At 44.6% G+C, this 18191-nt stretch overlaps 1 protein-coding gene across 2 annotated transcripts in view; it reads left to right on the forward strand.

Annotated features, from left to right (window-relative positions):
* VIT (vitrin) overlaps positions 1–18191 on the forward strand; it is a 127738-nt gene that overhangs the window by 80556 nt on the left and 28991 nt on the right. For both annotated transcript variants that reach the window (XM_025260867.3, XM_044925822.2), the window contains 2 exons: positions 11275–11319; positions 12814–12876. In XM_025260867.3, the coding sequence (XP_025116652.3) occupies positions 11275–11319; positions 12814–12876 (108 nt within the window). The remainder of the gene's footprint in view (positions 1–11274; positions 11320–12813; positions 12877–18191) is intronic.

Consider the following 18191-nt stretch of genomic DNA (forward strand, 5'->3'; position numbering starts at 1 on the left):
CTCCAGAGCAGATTCAGGCCACCCAAGGACAAAGCTTTACTTTTGTTCTCACCTTGGTAATATCTTGCTAGTATGAATCATGGAAAGAATGAGAAGAGTTAAATTAAAACTCATGCTCTGGCCATTCAAATGTTATTACAGATCTCTGGTCCACCACCACCTACAAATCAAAAAGTCTTTTCACTCAGTCATGTCCGACTCTTTTCAATCCCGTGGACTGTAGCCCATCAGGCTCTTCTGTCCCTGGAATTCTCCAGGCAAAAATACTGGAGTGGGTTGCCATTTCCTTCTCTCAGGGATCTTCCCAAGCCAGAGATCAAACCTGGGCCTCCTGCCTTGCAGGCAGACTCTACCATCTGAGTCACCACCTATATTAACAGCCAAAATAGCCCCCAAGCTAATCCAGGTGAAAACCTAAACTCACCTTTCTAGCTACTGGAGGAAGTTAAGCTTGTTTACATGGAGGTTGTCTTTCCAAATCCTTGTCATTTGACTCAGATTTGAACAGAAATCATTAAACCAGATATGTCAAAAAAAGATACTGCTCAAGAGCCCAACTTGTAAGGAAGCCATTAAATAAGCAAAGCGCCACTCCCTTGAGGCAATTTTTTTGGAGGTTGTAATAGAAATTCCTAAGGATTCAGTGACTAGGCTCTTATAAACTTGAAAAGGGATACTCTCTGGGGTTTATCCTTGAGGAACTTGGGTCAAAGAAGCCTTTATCATTTCCCAGGAAAGGGCAGAGCCAATTTTGCTCGAGTACTTCTGTGACACGGGGAACAGAAATCATCCTTTCTTCTCTAGCAATTCTCCTATGAATCATGACACTCCCTGGCTCCCTTTTTTTCCACTTCTGTGTGCATCCCTTCAAGGTTTGGCCCAGGAACTGGGGATGCAGACACATGAAACAAGTTCTTTTCTCTGAGAGGCTGTTGCGTCCTGCAGAGATGAGAAAGGAGAATCTAGTCCAGTTAGATGCTTTCCACAAACTCTGCCTGGGGCCTGGGCCATGAGCTGACAGACTTAACAGTTTCCTTTACAGCCTCGGCACACAAGGAAGGAGAAGAGTCCCGGCCTTTCTCTTGCTAGAGGTACCTGTCCTCCACATGTTAAAAGATTCCTTGAGACTGCAGATTCTGTTTTGCTTTGGTGCCAGATGGGAGCAGGGGCTCCAAGGAGTCCCCTGGATAGGACTGAGAGCTTTTATGGCTTCCCAATTGCCTCTTTGCCAACGTACATGCTGATGTTCAGGACAAAAGGCTTAAGAATCAGATCTCTGGGCAGGCCAAGGACGCCGAGGCCACTTTAAACCTTAACAGGCCCAGGGGATTAGTCATTCAGGCAGCCAAGCATGGGCACAGTTTTCCTTAGGGCTGTTGGCCTTCTCTGCAACCCCCAAAGTAGAGCCAACCACAGAGAGGAAGGCTGACTTCCAAGGAAAATCTGAATGAGGGGCGCTTTCATCAGGGGGCAAAATAAGAGAAGAAAACAGATTGTTGATTGCATGTTAATCAGCTGGTCCTGTCTAATCCCACCCCCTGGGGTATCCAACAGCAGGAGTCTCTGAAGCCAGAAACCTGACAAGGCTGCCGGCTGCTTACCGCCCTTGCTCTGCTGCACCTACAAACACCGTCTCCCACACAGTGCTGGCCCCTGCAGCTCACCTGCAGGTCACGCCCAGCTTTTAACCTCTGGCTCCTGTTTCTTCCTGCCCAACAACCCAAGACTGTTTTTTAGCATTTGATCCCATTCCCTTTTCATAACCTTTTATAGCCTTACTGCCTGGGTCTCCAGCCCTGAGTCTCCCTTTCTCATCCATTCTCTTTGTGCTCCTAGTAACTAAGACTCCATCTCACTGACCACTCCGATGGTCCCAGCTCCTTTCTACCTCAAATCCTACTCTTTTCCGCTGCTCTGTCCACTCCACTATCACCTCTGCAACTTGGCTCTGAGCACTCAGACCCTCCCAAGGCAGGGTGCTCTTGGGGCTTGTGCTCACCCGAGGTGCTCAGTTCAGTTCAGTTGCTCAGTTCAGTTCAGTTCAGTCGCTCAGTCGTGTCTGACTCTTCATGACCCCATGAATCGCAGCACGCCAGGCCTCCCTGTCCAACACCAACTCCCAGAGTTCACTCAAACTCACGTCCATCGAGTCAGTGATGCCATCCAGCCATCTCATCCTCTGTCGTCCCCTTCTCCTCCTGCCCCCAATCCCTCCCAGCATCAGAGTCTTTTCCAATGAGTCAACTCTTCGCATGAGGTGGCCAAAGTACTGGAGTTTCAGCTTCAGCATCATTCCCTCCAAAGAAATCCCAGGGCTGATCTCCTTCAGAATGGACTGGTTGGATCTCCTTGAAGTCCAAGGGACTCTCAGGAGTCTTCTCCAACACCACAGTTCAAAAGCATCAATTCTTCAGCGCTCAGCCTTCTTCACAGTCCAACTCTCACATCCATACATGACCACAGGAAAAACCATAGCCTTGACTAGACGAACCTTTGTTGGCAAAGTAATGTCTCTGCTTTTCAATATGCTATCTAGGTTGGACATAACTTTCCTTCCAAGGAGTAAGCATCTTTTAATTTCATGGCTGCAGTCACCATCTGCAGTGATTTTGGAGCCCAAAAAAGTAAAGTCTATTTGCCATGAAGTGATGGGACCGGATGCCATGATCTTCGTTTTCTGAATGTTGAGCTTTAAGCCAACTTTCTCACTCTCCTCTTTCACTTTCATCAAGAGGCTCTGGTGCTCAGGCCTGCACAAATCTCAAAGCCTGGAGCTAGCTCCTGCAGATAGGGGAGCCACTGGCACACAGGATCTTCACCTGGCTCTCACTTCCAATAAAATCATGCATATCAGATAGTCAGCCAACTTCCCAGCTAGAAAATCCTCAGATCATAGAATTGGGAAGAACTGTATAAGTGCCTCTGGTCTGTATGTTTGTAATGAACAGCACAGCAATGACTCTGTTTTTCGAAGTGCACGGTAGCCAGATCAGGGACTGTAACTCGCTCCAGTTTTCTCATCCTACCCATTTTCAGTCTTTTATGTGTTGGTGTTTCATATTAGTTCACAAGTCTTATTTTTAACCTTCTATGTACTTTAGTGATTTCTGTCCTGTAATCACAGCCCATTAAAATATTTACTTAATGCCACATTGAAAAAATAAAACAAAGTGGATCTGATCTGATTTCCCACCAAATGAATCCCTTGTGATGTGGCAGACAGAGGCCTTGCCCTGTGTTTTTCTGTTTAGTCACTCAGTCGTGTCTGACTCTTTTCGAACCCATGGCCCACCAGTCTTGTCTGTTTGTGGGATTTCCCAGGCAAGAATACTGGAGTGAGTTCCCATTTCCTTCTCCAGGGGATCTTCCCAATCCAAGAATCAAATCCACATCTCCCACACTGGCAGGCAAATTCTTTCGCACTGAGCCACCAGGGAAGCCTTTGGCCTGTGCAGGATAACTGTATGTGAGGGGCCCAGAGCTTCCCAGGCCCGCTGTTGGATGTACTGTCTAGAACTTAAGCCTGGTTGCTCCTAACGTGTCTAAACTACTACTTCTCATTTTGTGGTCCAAGAACTTTGCTTTCAGGGCTTCTGTGAGGCCCTCTCTTCGCTCCCTCTATAACTGAGGCCAGACTTTCTTTAAACTCTTCAACAAAAATGACATATCACCACAGATGGACTGAAGGCACTGACATCAGATTTGAGCTGTCTTCTACTATATCGGACACTGGAGAGATCTGCCACTCTTTCCATTGAATTCTTTTGTTTTAGGAAGCAGTTATTTCCATTATAAAATGTTAAAATAGAATAAATAAGTTTGTTGTTATTAAGTGAATGAATAGTGAAATAAATGGATAGTTAGTCTGTTTTAAATGAGAGGATACAGTTTTAATTTCTAATATGAGAAAAAGCAGTAATAGATGTAACCATCACAAAGGCTCTATGGGGATCTTCGGTATTTGTTAAGAGAATAAATTTGAGAGTCTTTCAAGTATATGAAAGTAGCCTTCATGTCCTCCTTTCCATCTTGTCTTTTCTGGGACAAATTTCTCTCAAACTTCCAACAGGTCCTTACGTGACTCGGCAGCACACCCTCCAGCTAAACCTCAGTCTGTTGGTGGTGACTCAGAGCAGGCACTCAGAGCAGGACACGCTGCCTCGAGGGCTGTGCCAGGGAACTGCCTCTCTCGCTCTAAATACTCTGGTTCCTTGAAAACATCCCAAGTTCCATGTGGGGGAGGCTTTGTCTCCTCATCAGCTCATCTCCTACTAAACTGGCAACTGCTCAGGTTCCCAGGGCTTTTTCTCACGTATTTCTAGAGAAGCAGGTCACCCCAATGCTGTCCTGGTGCAGCTGAGTTTTTGCCCCCGCTTAGAATATCACACTTCACTCTGTTAAACCCTCCCTTAGTTTAGTGTGCTGCAGTCTTCCTGAATCTTAATTCTGTCACTGAATGTATTAACTAGCCTTCCATCGTCATCAACTGGCCTTCCTTCTCTGTCATCCACCAAACTGATTAATACGCCACCCGTCTCCTCTCCAGTCACTGATAAAATTATATCACGTGGGACGGAATCTCCTGAGCCCCACGAAATACCCCATCCGTGTTGAGGGCAATGCATTAACAGACACAGGCAGCTACGTACAGACCTAATAGTATGGCCATCGGCCTTAATATTTCATCCTCTCCTGCACAGGACTCTGAACTTAGGACCGTGAGTGAGTCCTGCTTCCTCCTCGCACCATGCCTTCTGCTCACAGATGTAATTTGACATGTCCCCAGTTTAAGCCATCACCTCCATAGCAGGAGAACTGTTAATTTTTTTTAAAAAATGTACTGAGACATTGTGCTATGTGTTAGAACTAAAAGATGACTCAAATGTTTTCAGATTCTAATATTCTGGGGCTGGAACTTCTGTCTTGCCAGGTCCCATACTCCCCACCTCTAGGCTCATCAGTGGTGCCACCGCCTCCCCTGCCCCACAGGCATACCCTTACCCCCTGACCAGGACCCTCTAAGTCCACTCTGGCTGGCCTGGCTGCTCCTGCTGTGCCCCCAGGGGAGGGAGGGGTGGAACACTCAGCAAGATTGAGGCTAGAACTCAGGGACTTTTCCTTGGAACCATCCAAGGTAGCTTCACGGTACCCTGACCTCTGTTTGATCAGATAAGCTTCACTGGCCTGGAAACCTAACCACAGAGTTGATGTCGTTTGCATGAGAAGAGGTTGCCAGCTCCCAAACAAATGTCCCACGCAGAGCTTTGGAGGGGAACCCATCTGTAAACTCAGGACTGCGGATGTTTTGCTGGCCTGATGCCCACGCCCAGGACCTCTGACTGTCCCCAGCCTTCTCCAATCACCCTCAAATGTGGAGTTGCTGGAACGAGGCCAGGCCCTGGAAGGGAGGTGTGCGGAGTCCCCTGGCTCCAGAGGCTGCTGTCCCTCAGACTGACGGCCTCCTGCTAAAAACTGCAGTGGAAGTCCCTGGGGAGAAGCCGGGGGCTGAGGGGCCACCTGTGGGTCTGTCCCATAAAACTTGAGAGCCCTAAGGGCCATTGTCATGACTCCCATTGGATCCCAGGCTGGTAAACTGCAGATGTTCAAGGAACAGTAGGAGCCATAACCAGTACAGAGGCCGCCGTGGATTTTAAACCAGGAATGTTCTGGGCCCTCGTTCTTCATGTGACATTCCAGGCCTGGCTTCTCTGTGGTGCACCCCTCACCCCCAGAACCCTGAGAATTGGAAGCAACAATGATGCCTCCCGTCATAAACAGGCAGTGAATATCACAGGGAGAGCCCGCCTGCCTGGGCCTAGGACTCTGCTCTGCCACTCCTCATGTGTCAGCTTTCTCACCTGTAAAGTGGGATCATGGCTGTCCCTGACCCGCAGGGTTATTCTGATGCTCACATGGGGCTTGGTCAGTGCGTGTTCAAGACCAATACCTCCCATAGACACTGACTGTATCTATACGATGATGGAGCCAGCACTGTCTCAAAAATTATTAGCTGTTTCTTTACAAGTGCCTTTTACCCTTTTTAGAGTGATTTTATAGACATTTATCTTCATATGAGGGCTTCCCAGGTGGGTCAGTGGCAGAGAATCCAACTGTCAAGCAAAAGACACGGGTTCGATCCCTGGGTCAAGAAGATCCCCTGGAGGAGGAAATGGCAACCCACTCCAGTATTCTTGCCTGGGAAATCTCATGAACGGAGGAGCCTGGCAGGCTTCAGTCCATGGGGTCGCAAACGACCTAGCAACTAAACAACAACAGTCTTCATGTGAGGCAGGGCAGAACAAGTCCTGTGCCCCCAGTTTTACACAGGAGAAAACTGGAATTCCTATACACTAATAATGAGAAAACAGAAAGAGAAATTAAGGAAACAATTCCATTCACCATTGCAACGGAAAGAATAAAATACTTAGGAATATATCTACCTAAAGAAACTAAAGACCTATATATAGAAAACTATAAAACACTGGTGAAAGAAATCAAAGAGGACACTAACAGATGGAGAAATATACCATGTTCATGGATTGGAAGAATCAATCTAGTGAAAATGAGTATACTACCCAAAGCAATTTATAGATTCAATGCAATCCCCATCAAGCTACCAACGGTATTCTTCACAGAGCTAGAACAAATAATTTCACAATTTGTATGGAAATACAAAAACCTCGAATAGCCAAAGCAATCTTGAGAAAGAAAAATGGAACTGGAGAAATCAACCTGCCTGACTTCAGGCTCTACTACAAAGCCACAGTTATCAAGACAGTATGGTACTGGCACAAAGACAGAAATATTGATCAATGGAACAAAATAGAAAGCCCAGAGATAAATCCACGCACATATGGACACCTTATCTTTGACAAAGGAGGCAAGAATATACAATGGATTAAAGACAATCTCTTTAACAAGTGGTGCTGGGAAATCTGGTCAACCACTTGTAAAAGAATGAAACTAGAACACTTTCTAACACCATACACAAAAATAAACTCAAAATGGATTAAAGATCTCAACGTAAGACCAGAAACTATAAAACTCCTAGAGGAGAACATAGGCAAAACACTCTCCGACATACATCACAGCAGGATCCTCTATGACCCACCTCCCAGAATATTGGAAATAAAAGCAAAAATAAACAAATGGGACCTAATTAAACTTAAAAGCTTCTGCACATCAAAGGAAACTATTAGCAAGGTGAAAAGACAGCCTTCAGAATGGGAGAAGATAATAGCAAATGAAGCAACTGACAAACAACTAATCTCAAAAATATACAAGCAACTCCTACAGCTCAACTCTAGAAAAATAAATGACCCAATCAAAAAATGGGCCAAAGAACTAAATAGACATTTCTCCAAAGAAGACATACAGATGGCTAACAAACACATGAAAAGATGCTCAACATCACTCATTATCAGAGAAATGCAAATCAAAACCACTATGAGGTACCATTTCACACCAGTCAGAATGGCTGCAATCCAAAAGTCTACAAGCAATAAATGCTGGAGAGGGTGTGGAGAAAAGGGAAGCCTCTTACACTGTTGGTGGGAATGCAAACTAGTACAGCCACTATGGAGAACAGGTGTGGAGATTCCTTAAAAAACTGGGAATAGAACTGCCTTATGATCCAGCAATCCCACTGCTGGGCATACACACTGAGGAAACCAGGAGGGAAAGAGACACGTGTACCCCAATGTTCATCGCAGCACTGTTTATAATAGCCAGGACATGGAAGCAACCTAGATGCCCATCAGCAGATGAATGGATAAGAAAGTGGTGGTACATATACACAATGGAGTATTACTCAGCCATTAAAAAGGATACATCTGAATCAGTTCTAATGAGGTGGATGAAACTGGAACCTTATATACAGAGTGAAGTAAGCCAGAAAGAAAAACACCAATACAGTATACTAACACATATATATGGAATTTAGAAAGATGGTAACAATAACCCTGTGTACGAGACAGCGAAAGAGACACTGATGTATAGATCAGTCTTATGGACTCTGTGGGAGAGGGAGAGGGTGGGGAGATTTGGGAGAATGGCATTGAAACATGTATAATATTATGTATGAAATGAGTCACCAGTCCAGGTTTGATGCATGATACTGGATGCTTGGGGCTGGTGCACTGGGACGACCCAGAGGGATGGTATGGGGAGGGAGGAGGGAGGAGGGTTCAGGATGGGGAGCACAGGTATACCTGTGGCGGATTCATTTCGATGTTTGGCAAAACTAATACAATACTGTAAAGTTTAAAAATAAAATAAAATTTAAAAAAAAGAAAACTGAAGGTCAGAGAAGGTAGGCAAGCCCCTCAGGCCCCCAGCTCTTTGGTAGACTCGGGACAGTCTTCTGTTTGCCCCACGCCATGCCCTTGACCTTGACCTCGACACCAGAATGCAAACGTTCTCACAAATCTCCTTCTCATCACCACCAAGCTCAAAGCCCCAAGTCTGAGCTGTCCAAATATTTTTTCAGCTTTCAGCTTTTGGGTGAAAGTGATTTGGTTCAAACTTTTCCCAAACAAATTAAAGTGACACAGATAGAGGACAGGCCTCCAGGACAGAGTAAGAGACTTGGAAATCCTTCATGCCAGGGGAAAGAGGAGAGTGAAAAAGCTGACTTAAAACTCAACATTCAAAAAACGAAGATCACAGCATCTGGTCCCATCGCTTCATTACTTCATGTCAGAAAACTGTTCATCTCTACTAAAGTAACAGAGCACCCAGCATTCTAATCTTTCCTCACACCCAAGGGTGCTGAAAGCCTTAGCCAAAAATTGAGGGGTCACCAGCACCTTTTTTCTTTTTCTTTTTTTTTAAAGGAAAAGGGCAAAGTGCATAGTTTTGCCGGTAGGTGGCGATAGAATAATGAGGGTAAAGAAGCTGAATACTTAAACATATAGATCATAAATATTTTGAACTTGGAGATCAGCCCACCCAAACTGCTAATATTCCTCAAAAAGAAATTGCAGTTCATGGAGGGTATGTGACTTGCTCAAGGTCCTACACCTGGTTAATAGCTGAGTCAAATTAAACTCACTTTTCACCATGAACCCAGAATCTACAAGAGCACAGACTTGCCTTTCACAATAGCCTGGCATCACTGAATCATGTAAAGGAGAATATCACTTCATCTGAGTGTGCTAATTGAAGTGTGCTGGAACGCTGATGGCCTTTAAGAAATGAAACAGTTGGTTACGCTCTCGGCCTTGTGAGCTGAAGGTGGGAGGAGGGGGTGGGAAGGAGGAGAAAAATAGCCATGTGGGTGTCCTTAGAGGGCTTCCTAACATGTTTTGCTGCCCCTTAAGTCCCTTCCAGACATACTCCCCCCAAAAGATCAGGGACTATCGGATAAGAATGTTCACTTCCTGACCACCCCTGCCACTGCATCAGCACAGGTGTGCGGTGAAGGGCATTTGCTGCTTTGATCCATTCTGCTTCAGGCACGTAGGGAGAAGCAGGGCCTCAGGAAATGAGGGGACTGCCTACCCGCTGAAGGGGTCAGATTTGTTCTGTGTGGTTCCAAGGAAAGAAACACAAATAGATGGATGAGGCAAATGTACCTGGAATGATAATGGGCATATTTGGGGTGCATATTAAGTGTGATGGGGCTTCCCTGATGGCTCAGCAGTAAAGAAACTGCCTGCAATGCAGGAGATGCGAGTTCGATCCCTGGGTCAGGAAGATCCCCCGCAGGAGGAAATGGCAACCCACTTCAGTATTCTTGCCTGGAAAATTCCATGGAAAGAGGATCCTGGCAGTCTATAGTCCATAGAATCACAAAGAATTGGACATGACTGAATGCACACATGTGATTAAGTGTGATGAAGAACAGATGGATGGATGGTGGATAAAGGTTTCAGATTGATTGGCATAAAGAAAAGTTTTCTCAAAGTCTCAACAGTCCAAGAAGAAATGCTCTATTTTTGTTGCTGCTAAAGTAATGAGTTCCCTGCCTCTGGAGGTATTCAAGCACCTGCCAGCCACTCACTTGGTAGAGATGTTATTGAAGCAGGTTAGTGGGTTGCATTGGAACACTGGATTGGTTCAAAACTGGGGAAGGAGTACATCAAAGCTGTATATTGTCACCCTGCTTATTTAACTTCTGTGCAGAGTACATCATGAGAAATGCTGGGCTGGATGAAGCACAAGCTGGAATCAAGATTGCCGGGAGAAATATCAATAACCTCAGATATGCAGATGACACCACCCTTATGGCAGAAAGCAAAGAGGAAATAAACAGCCTGTTAATGAAGGTGAAAGAAGAGAGTGAAAAAGCTGGCTTAAAACTCAATATTCAAAAAACAAAGATTATGGCATCCAGTCCCATCACTTCATGGGAAACAATGGAAACAGTGAGAGAGTTTATTTTCTTGGGCTCCAAAATCATTGCAGATGGTGACTGCAGCCATGAAATTAAAAGATGCTTGCTCCTTAGACAAAAAGCTATAACAAACCTAGACAGCATATTAAGAAGCAGAGATTAACTTTGCCAGCAAAAGTCTATCTAGTCAAAGCTATGGTTTTTCCAGTAGTCATGTATGGATGTGAGAGTTGGACCATAAAGAAGGCTGAGAGCCAAAGAATTGATGCGTTTGAACTGTGGTGTTGGAGAAGACTCTTGCGAGTCCCTTGGACTGCAAGGAGATCAAACCAGTCCATCCTAAAGGAGATCAGTCCTGAATATTCATTGGAGGGGCTGATGCTGCAGCTCCAATACTTCGGTCACCTGATGCGAAGAGTCGACCTATTGGAAAAAGACCCTGATGCTGGAAAAGATCAATGGCAGGAGGAGAAGGGGACGACACAGGATGAGATGGTTGGATGGCTTCATTGACTCAATCGACATGAGTTTGAGCAAGCTGCAGGAGATGATGAAGGACAGGGAAGCCTGGTGTGCTGCAGCCCATGGGGTCACAAAGAGTCGGACATGACTGAGCGACTGAACAACAACGGTGATTTCTTCGAATTGCATGAGCTTTTAGTTCCCCTTGAATTTCAGGACTGCTATTATTCCATGGTTATTGGTGCATAGTGAAAGGAAGAAAAGAGTAAAGATGTTTTTGTCTCTGACTTTAAGATCTTTAAATAAGAAAATCACACAGATTTCAGGTTGCTTCATCCCAAAGTCTGGTCTTGGGTTTCTTTACTAAGCTTTCTGCCATAATTAGAAAATGTTATCATTCTGGCAGTTCACTTGAGGGCTTCTGCTGGTTTCATCTAACTAACGAGTTTGTTTTTTTCTTTAATCCTGAAAATCAGGGGAACCTGCCTTGTGGAAACCTGAATCAGTCCTTCTCGATGCAGGTAATTATATAGCCCATCCTTCTGGCCATACCTAGATCAAGATTCTTGGGATCACAGCAAATGCAACAGAGGTCAAGCTCTGCTACAGAAGACTCCTCCAGTGCCTCCTCCAACGTTAGGTGTCTGGTGGCCAGGCAAAGGGCCCACTGAAACCCCCACAGGGAGGACTGGGTCAGGGACAAGACTGGATTCACAGAGAGGGAAGGAAATGTGAAGACAGAAGGCAGTGAGTTCCCAGCCCCCAAAATGGGTTAGACCCTCACTCCTTCTGGGCACACACCTTAATTTCCTTCTATTTCTTCTTACTTCTTTGCAAATGAGATTCAGGTTTTTTCTTCACATGAATGAATGTTGTTCCCTATTTACTACATTAAGTGTTTAAAACTCCAACAGCAAACACAGTTTTCAGACTCTTGGTGCAAGGGCAGATTTTGCTGGTTTGGGGGCGGGGGGATATGGAAGAGAGGACTCGGGCCTCTGGATGTGTATTTCTTCCCCTCCCAGGACTCCTGGCTGAGAAATGCCATTAGTGAATTTTTTTAATGATTTGAGGAAGTGGGATGAGCAAGCTGACCTTTAATGGGAAGATGAAATCATGTGCTTTGCAAATTGGAAAAACTAACAAAGCCAGGAGAAATCTCACCCCACCCAAGAGTGGAGTCCTGAGCACCTTCCTCCATGGAGGTGGGGGACTCTTGGTGGGCATTCCCCAGCATCCCAGAATCAGGAGACTCACTTCCGGTGCTGCAATTACACTTTGCCGAGAAACTCATTGGCCTTTCTAAGCCTTAAAAGACTATTGTCTTTATTTCCTTATATGAAATATTTGTGAATGTGGCTCCCAGGTAAACAGCTCTAAAGAAAACCCTGAAGCTGAAATTCAGTTCACATACACACACGCCCTCTCAAAGCACTAATCCTTTTGTTTCTGCATCTGGTCTCAGAGTGCAGGAGGGGACAGGCTGCAGTGTAGACCCTCTTGTTTGTTTGAGATGCTAGTATCTCATCTCTTCTCCCCCCGTCTACACCCAACCCCGTCCTCAGTCTCACTGATATTTGTTCATCAACTCAGTCACTGAATATTGACTGAGGACCATGGGGAAGGTTTATGCAATGGGTGAGACTCATCCCTGACCTCAAGATTTTCATAATTGTATGGAGGGATAATTTACACTGGCAAAGTGCTTAATGCTTTCAGATAAGAAGGCTAAGGCTCAGAGAGATTAAGCTAAGGGGCTGTAGAAGACAGATCTGAACACACCTGACTTCAAATGCCCGTAAGCACCTAGAGGAGTGCTGTGTCTCTATTGCGCTGTCCATGAATATTCATTCATTCTTATCTCCTCAGATGGGGGAGGTATGGAGAAGAGCACAGTTAGCAGTAAGCCCAGCCCCTGGAGCTGAGTGTGAATAACCATTTTGTCCCCATCCCTGGGGTGAGGCCAGATGCTTCCTGTTCTTGTAAGTCACCAAAAGTTTTACTGCTTTTTCCAGGATTTGTTCCAAAAGAAGAATTAAGCACACAGTCTTTGGAGCCAGCATCCCAGGGAGATCCAAGTAAGTTAATTGACAACTAGAAACCCCTAGTGGCTTTGACATCTGATCTGCTCTTTCTCCCCTCTGCCCACTCACTCCCACCCACACCCGCCTCTCTCCTACCCTGGATCTATTTATCTCTCTTCTGTCACTTTGTTCTAAAGGAAAAGGGAAGCTTCTGAAGGATTTAAACTATCTGTGTGCAAGAGGGGGAAAGGATCAGATGTTTAAAATGTCACTATGGCAACAGGGTGGGGTGGAACGGGGAGACAAGAGTGGATGAAAGGAGACTGGCTTGCCAGTGACGATGGAGGTCTGCAGAGATGATGGTACACAGAGCTCGGGGTGGGAAGCGTAAATGGAGAGAAACAGGCAAATCCAAGAGAGAGAGAAAGAAGCTAGAGGGGTGGAGGTGAAGACAGGGAGCAATTAAAGATGATTTGAACAACTGGAGCTGCCATGAGGACCACTGGAGTTGGAACAGGTTGGGGCAGGAAAGCGTTTATATCTATCATCTTCTGTAAGACATTCAGTCTAGCAGAGAGTTGGCTACCCTGACATTCAGAAACAATAGTCCAGCTGGAAATTTAGAGTTGGAAGATGATGAGGGCAAATCCAAGGTTTTGAGAACCGAAAGTGTGACCCAGGGAGACAGGTTACAGTAAGAAGAAACAGGGGACTTAAACCTGAAGATCTCTGATACTGACTGGGTGGAAGAGAAGCCACCCAAGGATACAAGAAAAACAGCAGAGAAAAAGAGGGAAACCAGGAGGGAGCTGTGTGTTGCAAGCATCTGCAAATTCCCCCAGAAAGCCCTGACAAGTCAGCCACCAATGGGCTGCGAGTCTCACTCACCTATATGTGAGAATCACCTGCAGACATCTGAAAAAATGAAAGATGCCAAATCTTGCCTCATACCTACTGAGTCTCTCTTGATTTTGCCACTCTAAGTGTGGTTTGAGGACCAGCAGCATCAGGCATCACCTGGGAGCTTGTTAGAGATGCAAACTCTCAGGGTCCACCCGAGACTTACTGAATCAAGCAATTCCTTTGCACATCAACCCTTGAGAAGCACCGCCTAGAGTGATTCCCAGGCATCTTTATTTGTCGAAGCTGCATAAGGAACTCAGATATTTATCCAGGGTTAAAAAACACTGGCCTAATATATTGGTCAACACAAAGCATTCATCTATAAAATTGTACTATGTTGGAGAATACCAAAGCAATTAAGAAAATTTGTAGGTTGATTCCTGCAGATACTTTGTCTTACCTTTCCTTCCTCCTCTTCCATCCTCAGTGAGCATAACACATTGCTCATGCTGAGCACTTCATGACCCAGTTCCGTCCCTTTGCACTGACGCTGTCATCTTCACATCAGCATGTCTTCATCTTTATGTGAGAAACCACCAGGGCCTCAGTGAGCGCATGCCCTGAGCGTGAGCCACTGTCGTTCAGACATTCTTGGGTGCAAATCAAAACTACAGTGAGGCATCATCTTACACTCATCAGAATGGCCATCATCGAAAAATCTACAAGCAATAAATGCTGGAGAGGGTGTAGACAAAAGGGAACCCTCCTGCACTGGTGGGAATGTACATTGATACAGCCACTGTGGAAAACAGTATGGAGGCGCCTTAAAAATCCGAACATAGGGCTACCATGTGACCAAGCAATCCTACTCCTGGGCATATATCCAGAGAAAACCAGAATTGAAACAGATACACGCACCCCAGTGTCCATTGCAGTGCTATGTACAATAGCCAGGACACGGAAGCAACCTAAATCTCCATCAACAAAGGAATGGATAAAGAAGATCTAGTACATACATGCAATGGAATATTACTCAGCCATAAAAAGGAATGAAACACTGCCATTTGCAGAGACACGGATGGACACAGAGACTCATACAGAGTGAAGTCAGAAAAACAAATATTGTATATTAATGCATATATACGGAATCTAGAAAAGTGGTATAGATCATCTTATTTGCAAAGCAGAAATAGAGGCACAGACATAGAGAAAAAACATGGGGATATCAAGGAGGAAAGCTGGGGGTGGGATGAATTGGGAGTTTGGAATTGACATATAGAGATTATTGATACTATGTATTAAATTGATAACTAATGAGAATCTGCTGTATAGAGCAGGGAATTCACTGCTTTGTGGTGACCTAAATGGGAAGGAAATCCAAAAAAAGAGGGGATATGTGCAAATATATTGCTGATTCACTTTGCTGTACAGCAGAAACTAACACAACATTGTAAAGCAACTGTACTTCAATAAAAATGAATTTTAAACATTTCTTGGAAAAGAGGAGCAAAGTTAACCCCAGTTTCAGCCATTAGGCTGAGTGAAGAGAATGAAGTAAATAAACACTTCGCTTCTTAAAACCTATGAAATCAATGTCTCAAACCCGAACATAGCTCAAGATGTTAAGAAATAAGGAGAAAAAAATGGTCTAGGAAGAACCAAAATAGATGCTACAAAATCCATGTACTCTTGTTTGGCCCTTACTCTAAGTTATTCTTTTCTCTAAATAAAAAAATAAAGGAATTTCATTTTAAAAGGCATATTGAACTACGCTGCTGACATCTGAAAGAAAAAGTTCTCTTCAGGCGTGCTTCTCAAACTTTAATGTGCACATCAATCACCTGGGGATCTTGCTAAACTGGAATCTGATTCTATATGTCCAGGTGGAGCCTGGGCGTTCACATTTCCAGCAAACTGCTGGTGCTGGTGGGCGGCAAGCCCCAAAGAGCACCACTGCCACCTGCTGGCGGCAATTCACATCACAAGCCCGGACCTAGGAAAGAGTGGGAATAGCCCTGTTCGGGAAACATGCCAAGCCATAGAGTAGTTCTGCTGTTCTTTTGCTTGAGTCTTGACTTTCAGTCAGTTCAGTTCAGTCGCTAAGTCGTGTCTGACTCATTGCGACCCCATGGACTGCAGCACGCCAGGCTTTCCTATCCATCACCAACTCCCGGAGCTTACTCAAACTACTGTCCATCAAGTCAGTGATACCATCCAACCATCTCATCCTCTGTCATCCCCTTCTCCTCCTGCCTTCCATCTTTCCCAGCATCAGGGTCTTTTCCAATGAGTCAGTTCTTCACTTCAGGGTGGCCAAAGTATTAGAGCTTCAGCATCAGTCCTTCCAATGAATATTCAGGACTGATCTCCTTTAGGATGGACTGGTTGGATCTCCTTGCTGTCCAAGGGACTCTCAAGAGTCTTCTCCAACACCACAGTTCAAAAGCATCAATTCTTCAGCGCTCAGCTTTCTTTATAGTCCAACTCTCACATCTATACTTGACTACTGGAAAAACCATAGCTTTGATTAGACGGGCCTTTGTCGGCAATGTCTCTGCTTTTTAATATGCTGCCTAGGCTGGTTATAGCTTTTCTTCCAAGGAGCGACTTTTAATTTCATGGCTGCATCACAATCTGCAGTGATTTTGGAGCCCAAGAAAATAAAGTATCTCGCTGTTTCCACGGTTTCCCCATCTATTTGCCATGAAGTGATGGGACCACATGCCATGATCTTAGTTTTCTGAATGTTGAGCTTTAAGCCAACTTTTTCACTCTCCTCTTTCACTTTCATCAAGATCTCTCTAGTTCTTCTTCACTTTCTGCCATAAGGGTGGTGTCATCTGCATATCTGAGGTTGTTGATATTTCTCCTGGAAATCTTGATTCCAGCTTGTGCTTCATCCAGCCCAGCATTTCACATGATGTAATTTGCATATAAGTCAAATAAGCAGGGTGACAATATACAGCTTTTACGTACTCCTTTTCCTATTTGGAACCAGTCTGTTGTTCCATGTCCAGATCTAATTGTTGCTTCTTGACCTGCATACAGATTTCTCAGGAGGCAGCTCAGGTGGTCTGGTATTCCCATCTCTTTCAGAATTTTCCATAGTTTGTTGTGATCCACACAGTCAAAGGCTTTGGCATAGTCAGTAAAGAAGAAGTAGATGTTTTTCTGGAACTCTCTTCCTTTTTCAATGATCCAGCGGATGTTGACAATTTGATCTCTGGTTCCTCTGCCTTTTCTAAATCCAGCTTGAACATCTGGAAGTTCTTGGTTCACATACTGTTGAAGCCTTGCTTGGAGGATTTTGAGCATTACTTTGCTAGCATGTGAGATGAGTGCAATTGTGTGATAGTTTAAGCATTCTTTGGCATTGCCTTTCTTTGGGATTGGAATGAAAACTGACCTTTTCCAGTCCTGTGGCCACTGCTGAGTTTTCCAAATTTGCTGGCATATTGAGTGCAGCACTTTCACAGCTCATCCTGTAGGATTTGAAATGGCTCAACTGGAATTCCATCACCTCCACTAGCTTTGTTCATAGTGATGCTTCCCAAGGTCCACTTGACTTCTTATTCCAGGATATCTGGCTCTAGGTGAGTGATCACACTGTTGTGGTTATCTGGGTCATGAGGATCGTTTTTGTACAGTTCCTCTGTGTATTGTTGCCACCTCTTCTTAATATCTTCTGCTTCTGCTGTAAGTCATATGTTATAAGTCATATAGTCATAGCAAATACCCTCTTCCAACAACACAAGAGAAGACTCCACACATGGACATCACCAGATGGTCAATACCAAAATCAGGTTGATTATATTCTTTGCAGCCAAAGATGGAGAAGCTCTATACAGTCAGCAAAAACAAGACTGGGAGCTGACTGTGGCTCAGATCATAAACTCCTTATTGCCAAATTCAGACTTAAAGAAAATAAGGAAAACCACTAAACTATTCAGGTATGACCTAAATCAAATCCTTTATGATTATACAGTGGAAGTGACAAACAAATTCAAGGGATTAGATCTGATAGAGCGCCTGAAGAACCGTGGATGGAGGTTCATGACATCGTACAGGAGGCAGGGATCAAGACCATCCCCAAGAAAAAGAAATGCAAAAAGGCAAAATGGTTTCTGAGGAGGCCTTACAAATAGCTGAGAAAAGAAGAGAAGTGAAAGGCAAAGGAGAAAAGGAAAGCTATACCCATTTGAATGCAGAGTTCCAAAGAACAGCAAGAAGAGATAAGAAAGCCTTCCTCAGTGATCAATGCAAAGAAATAGAAGAAAACAATAGAATAGGAAAGACGAGAGATCTCCTCAAGAAAATTAGAGATACCAAGGGAACATTCTTGACTTTAGTGGCATCTTTAAACTTCACTTCTTGATTTCATTTGCTTCTTCCAGTCTTCATCTCAAGGATCATGCTTGGGTATAGGCAGTTTGGAGGCAGCAAAGGACAGGGGTAGCCAGCTGAATGAGAAGAGTTGGCAGGCCCCAAACGTCCAGGCAGACAGGGTCTAAAAGCTTACGAGGTCT

The sequence above is a fragment of the Bubalus bubalis genome, chromosome 12, assembly GCF_019923935.1.
Source record: "Bubalus bubalis isolate 160015118507 breed Murrah chromosome 12, NDDB_SH_1, whole genome shotgun sequence".
NCBI lineage: Eukaryota > Metazoa > Chordata > Mammalia > Artiodactyla > Bovidae > Bubalus > Bubalus bubalis.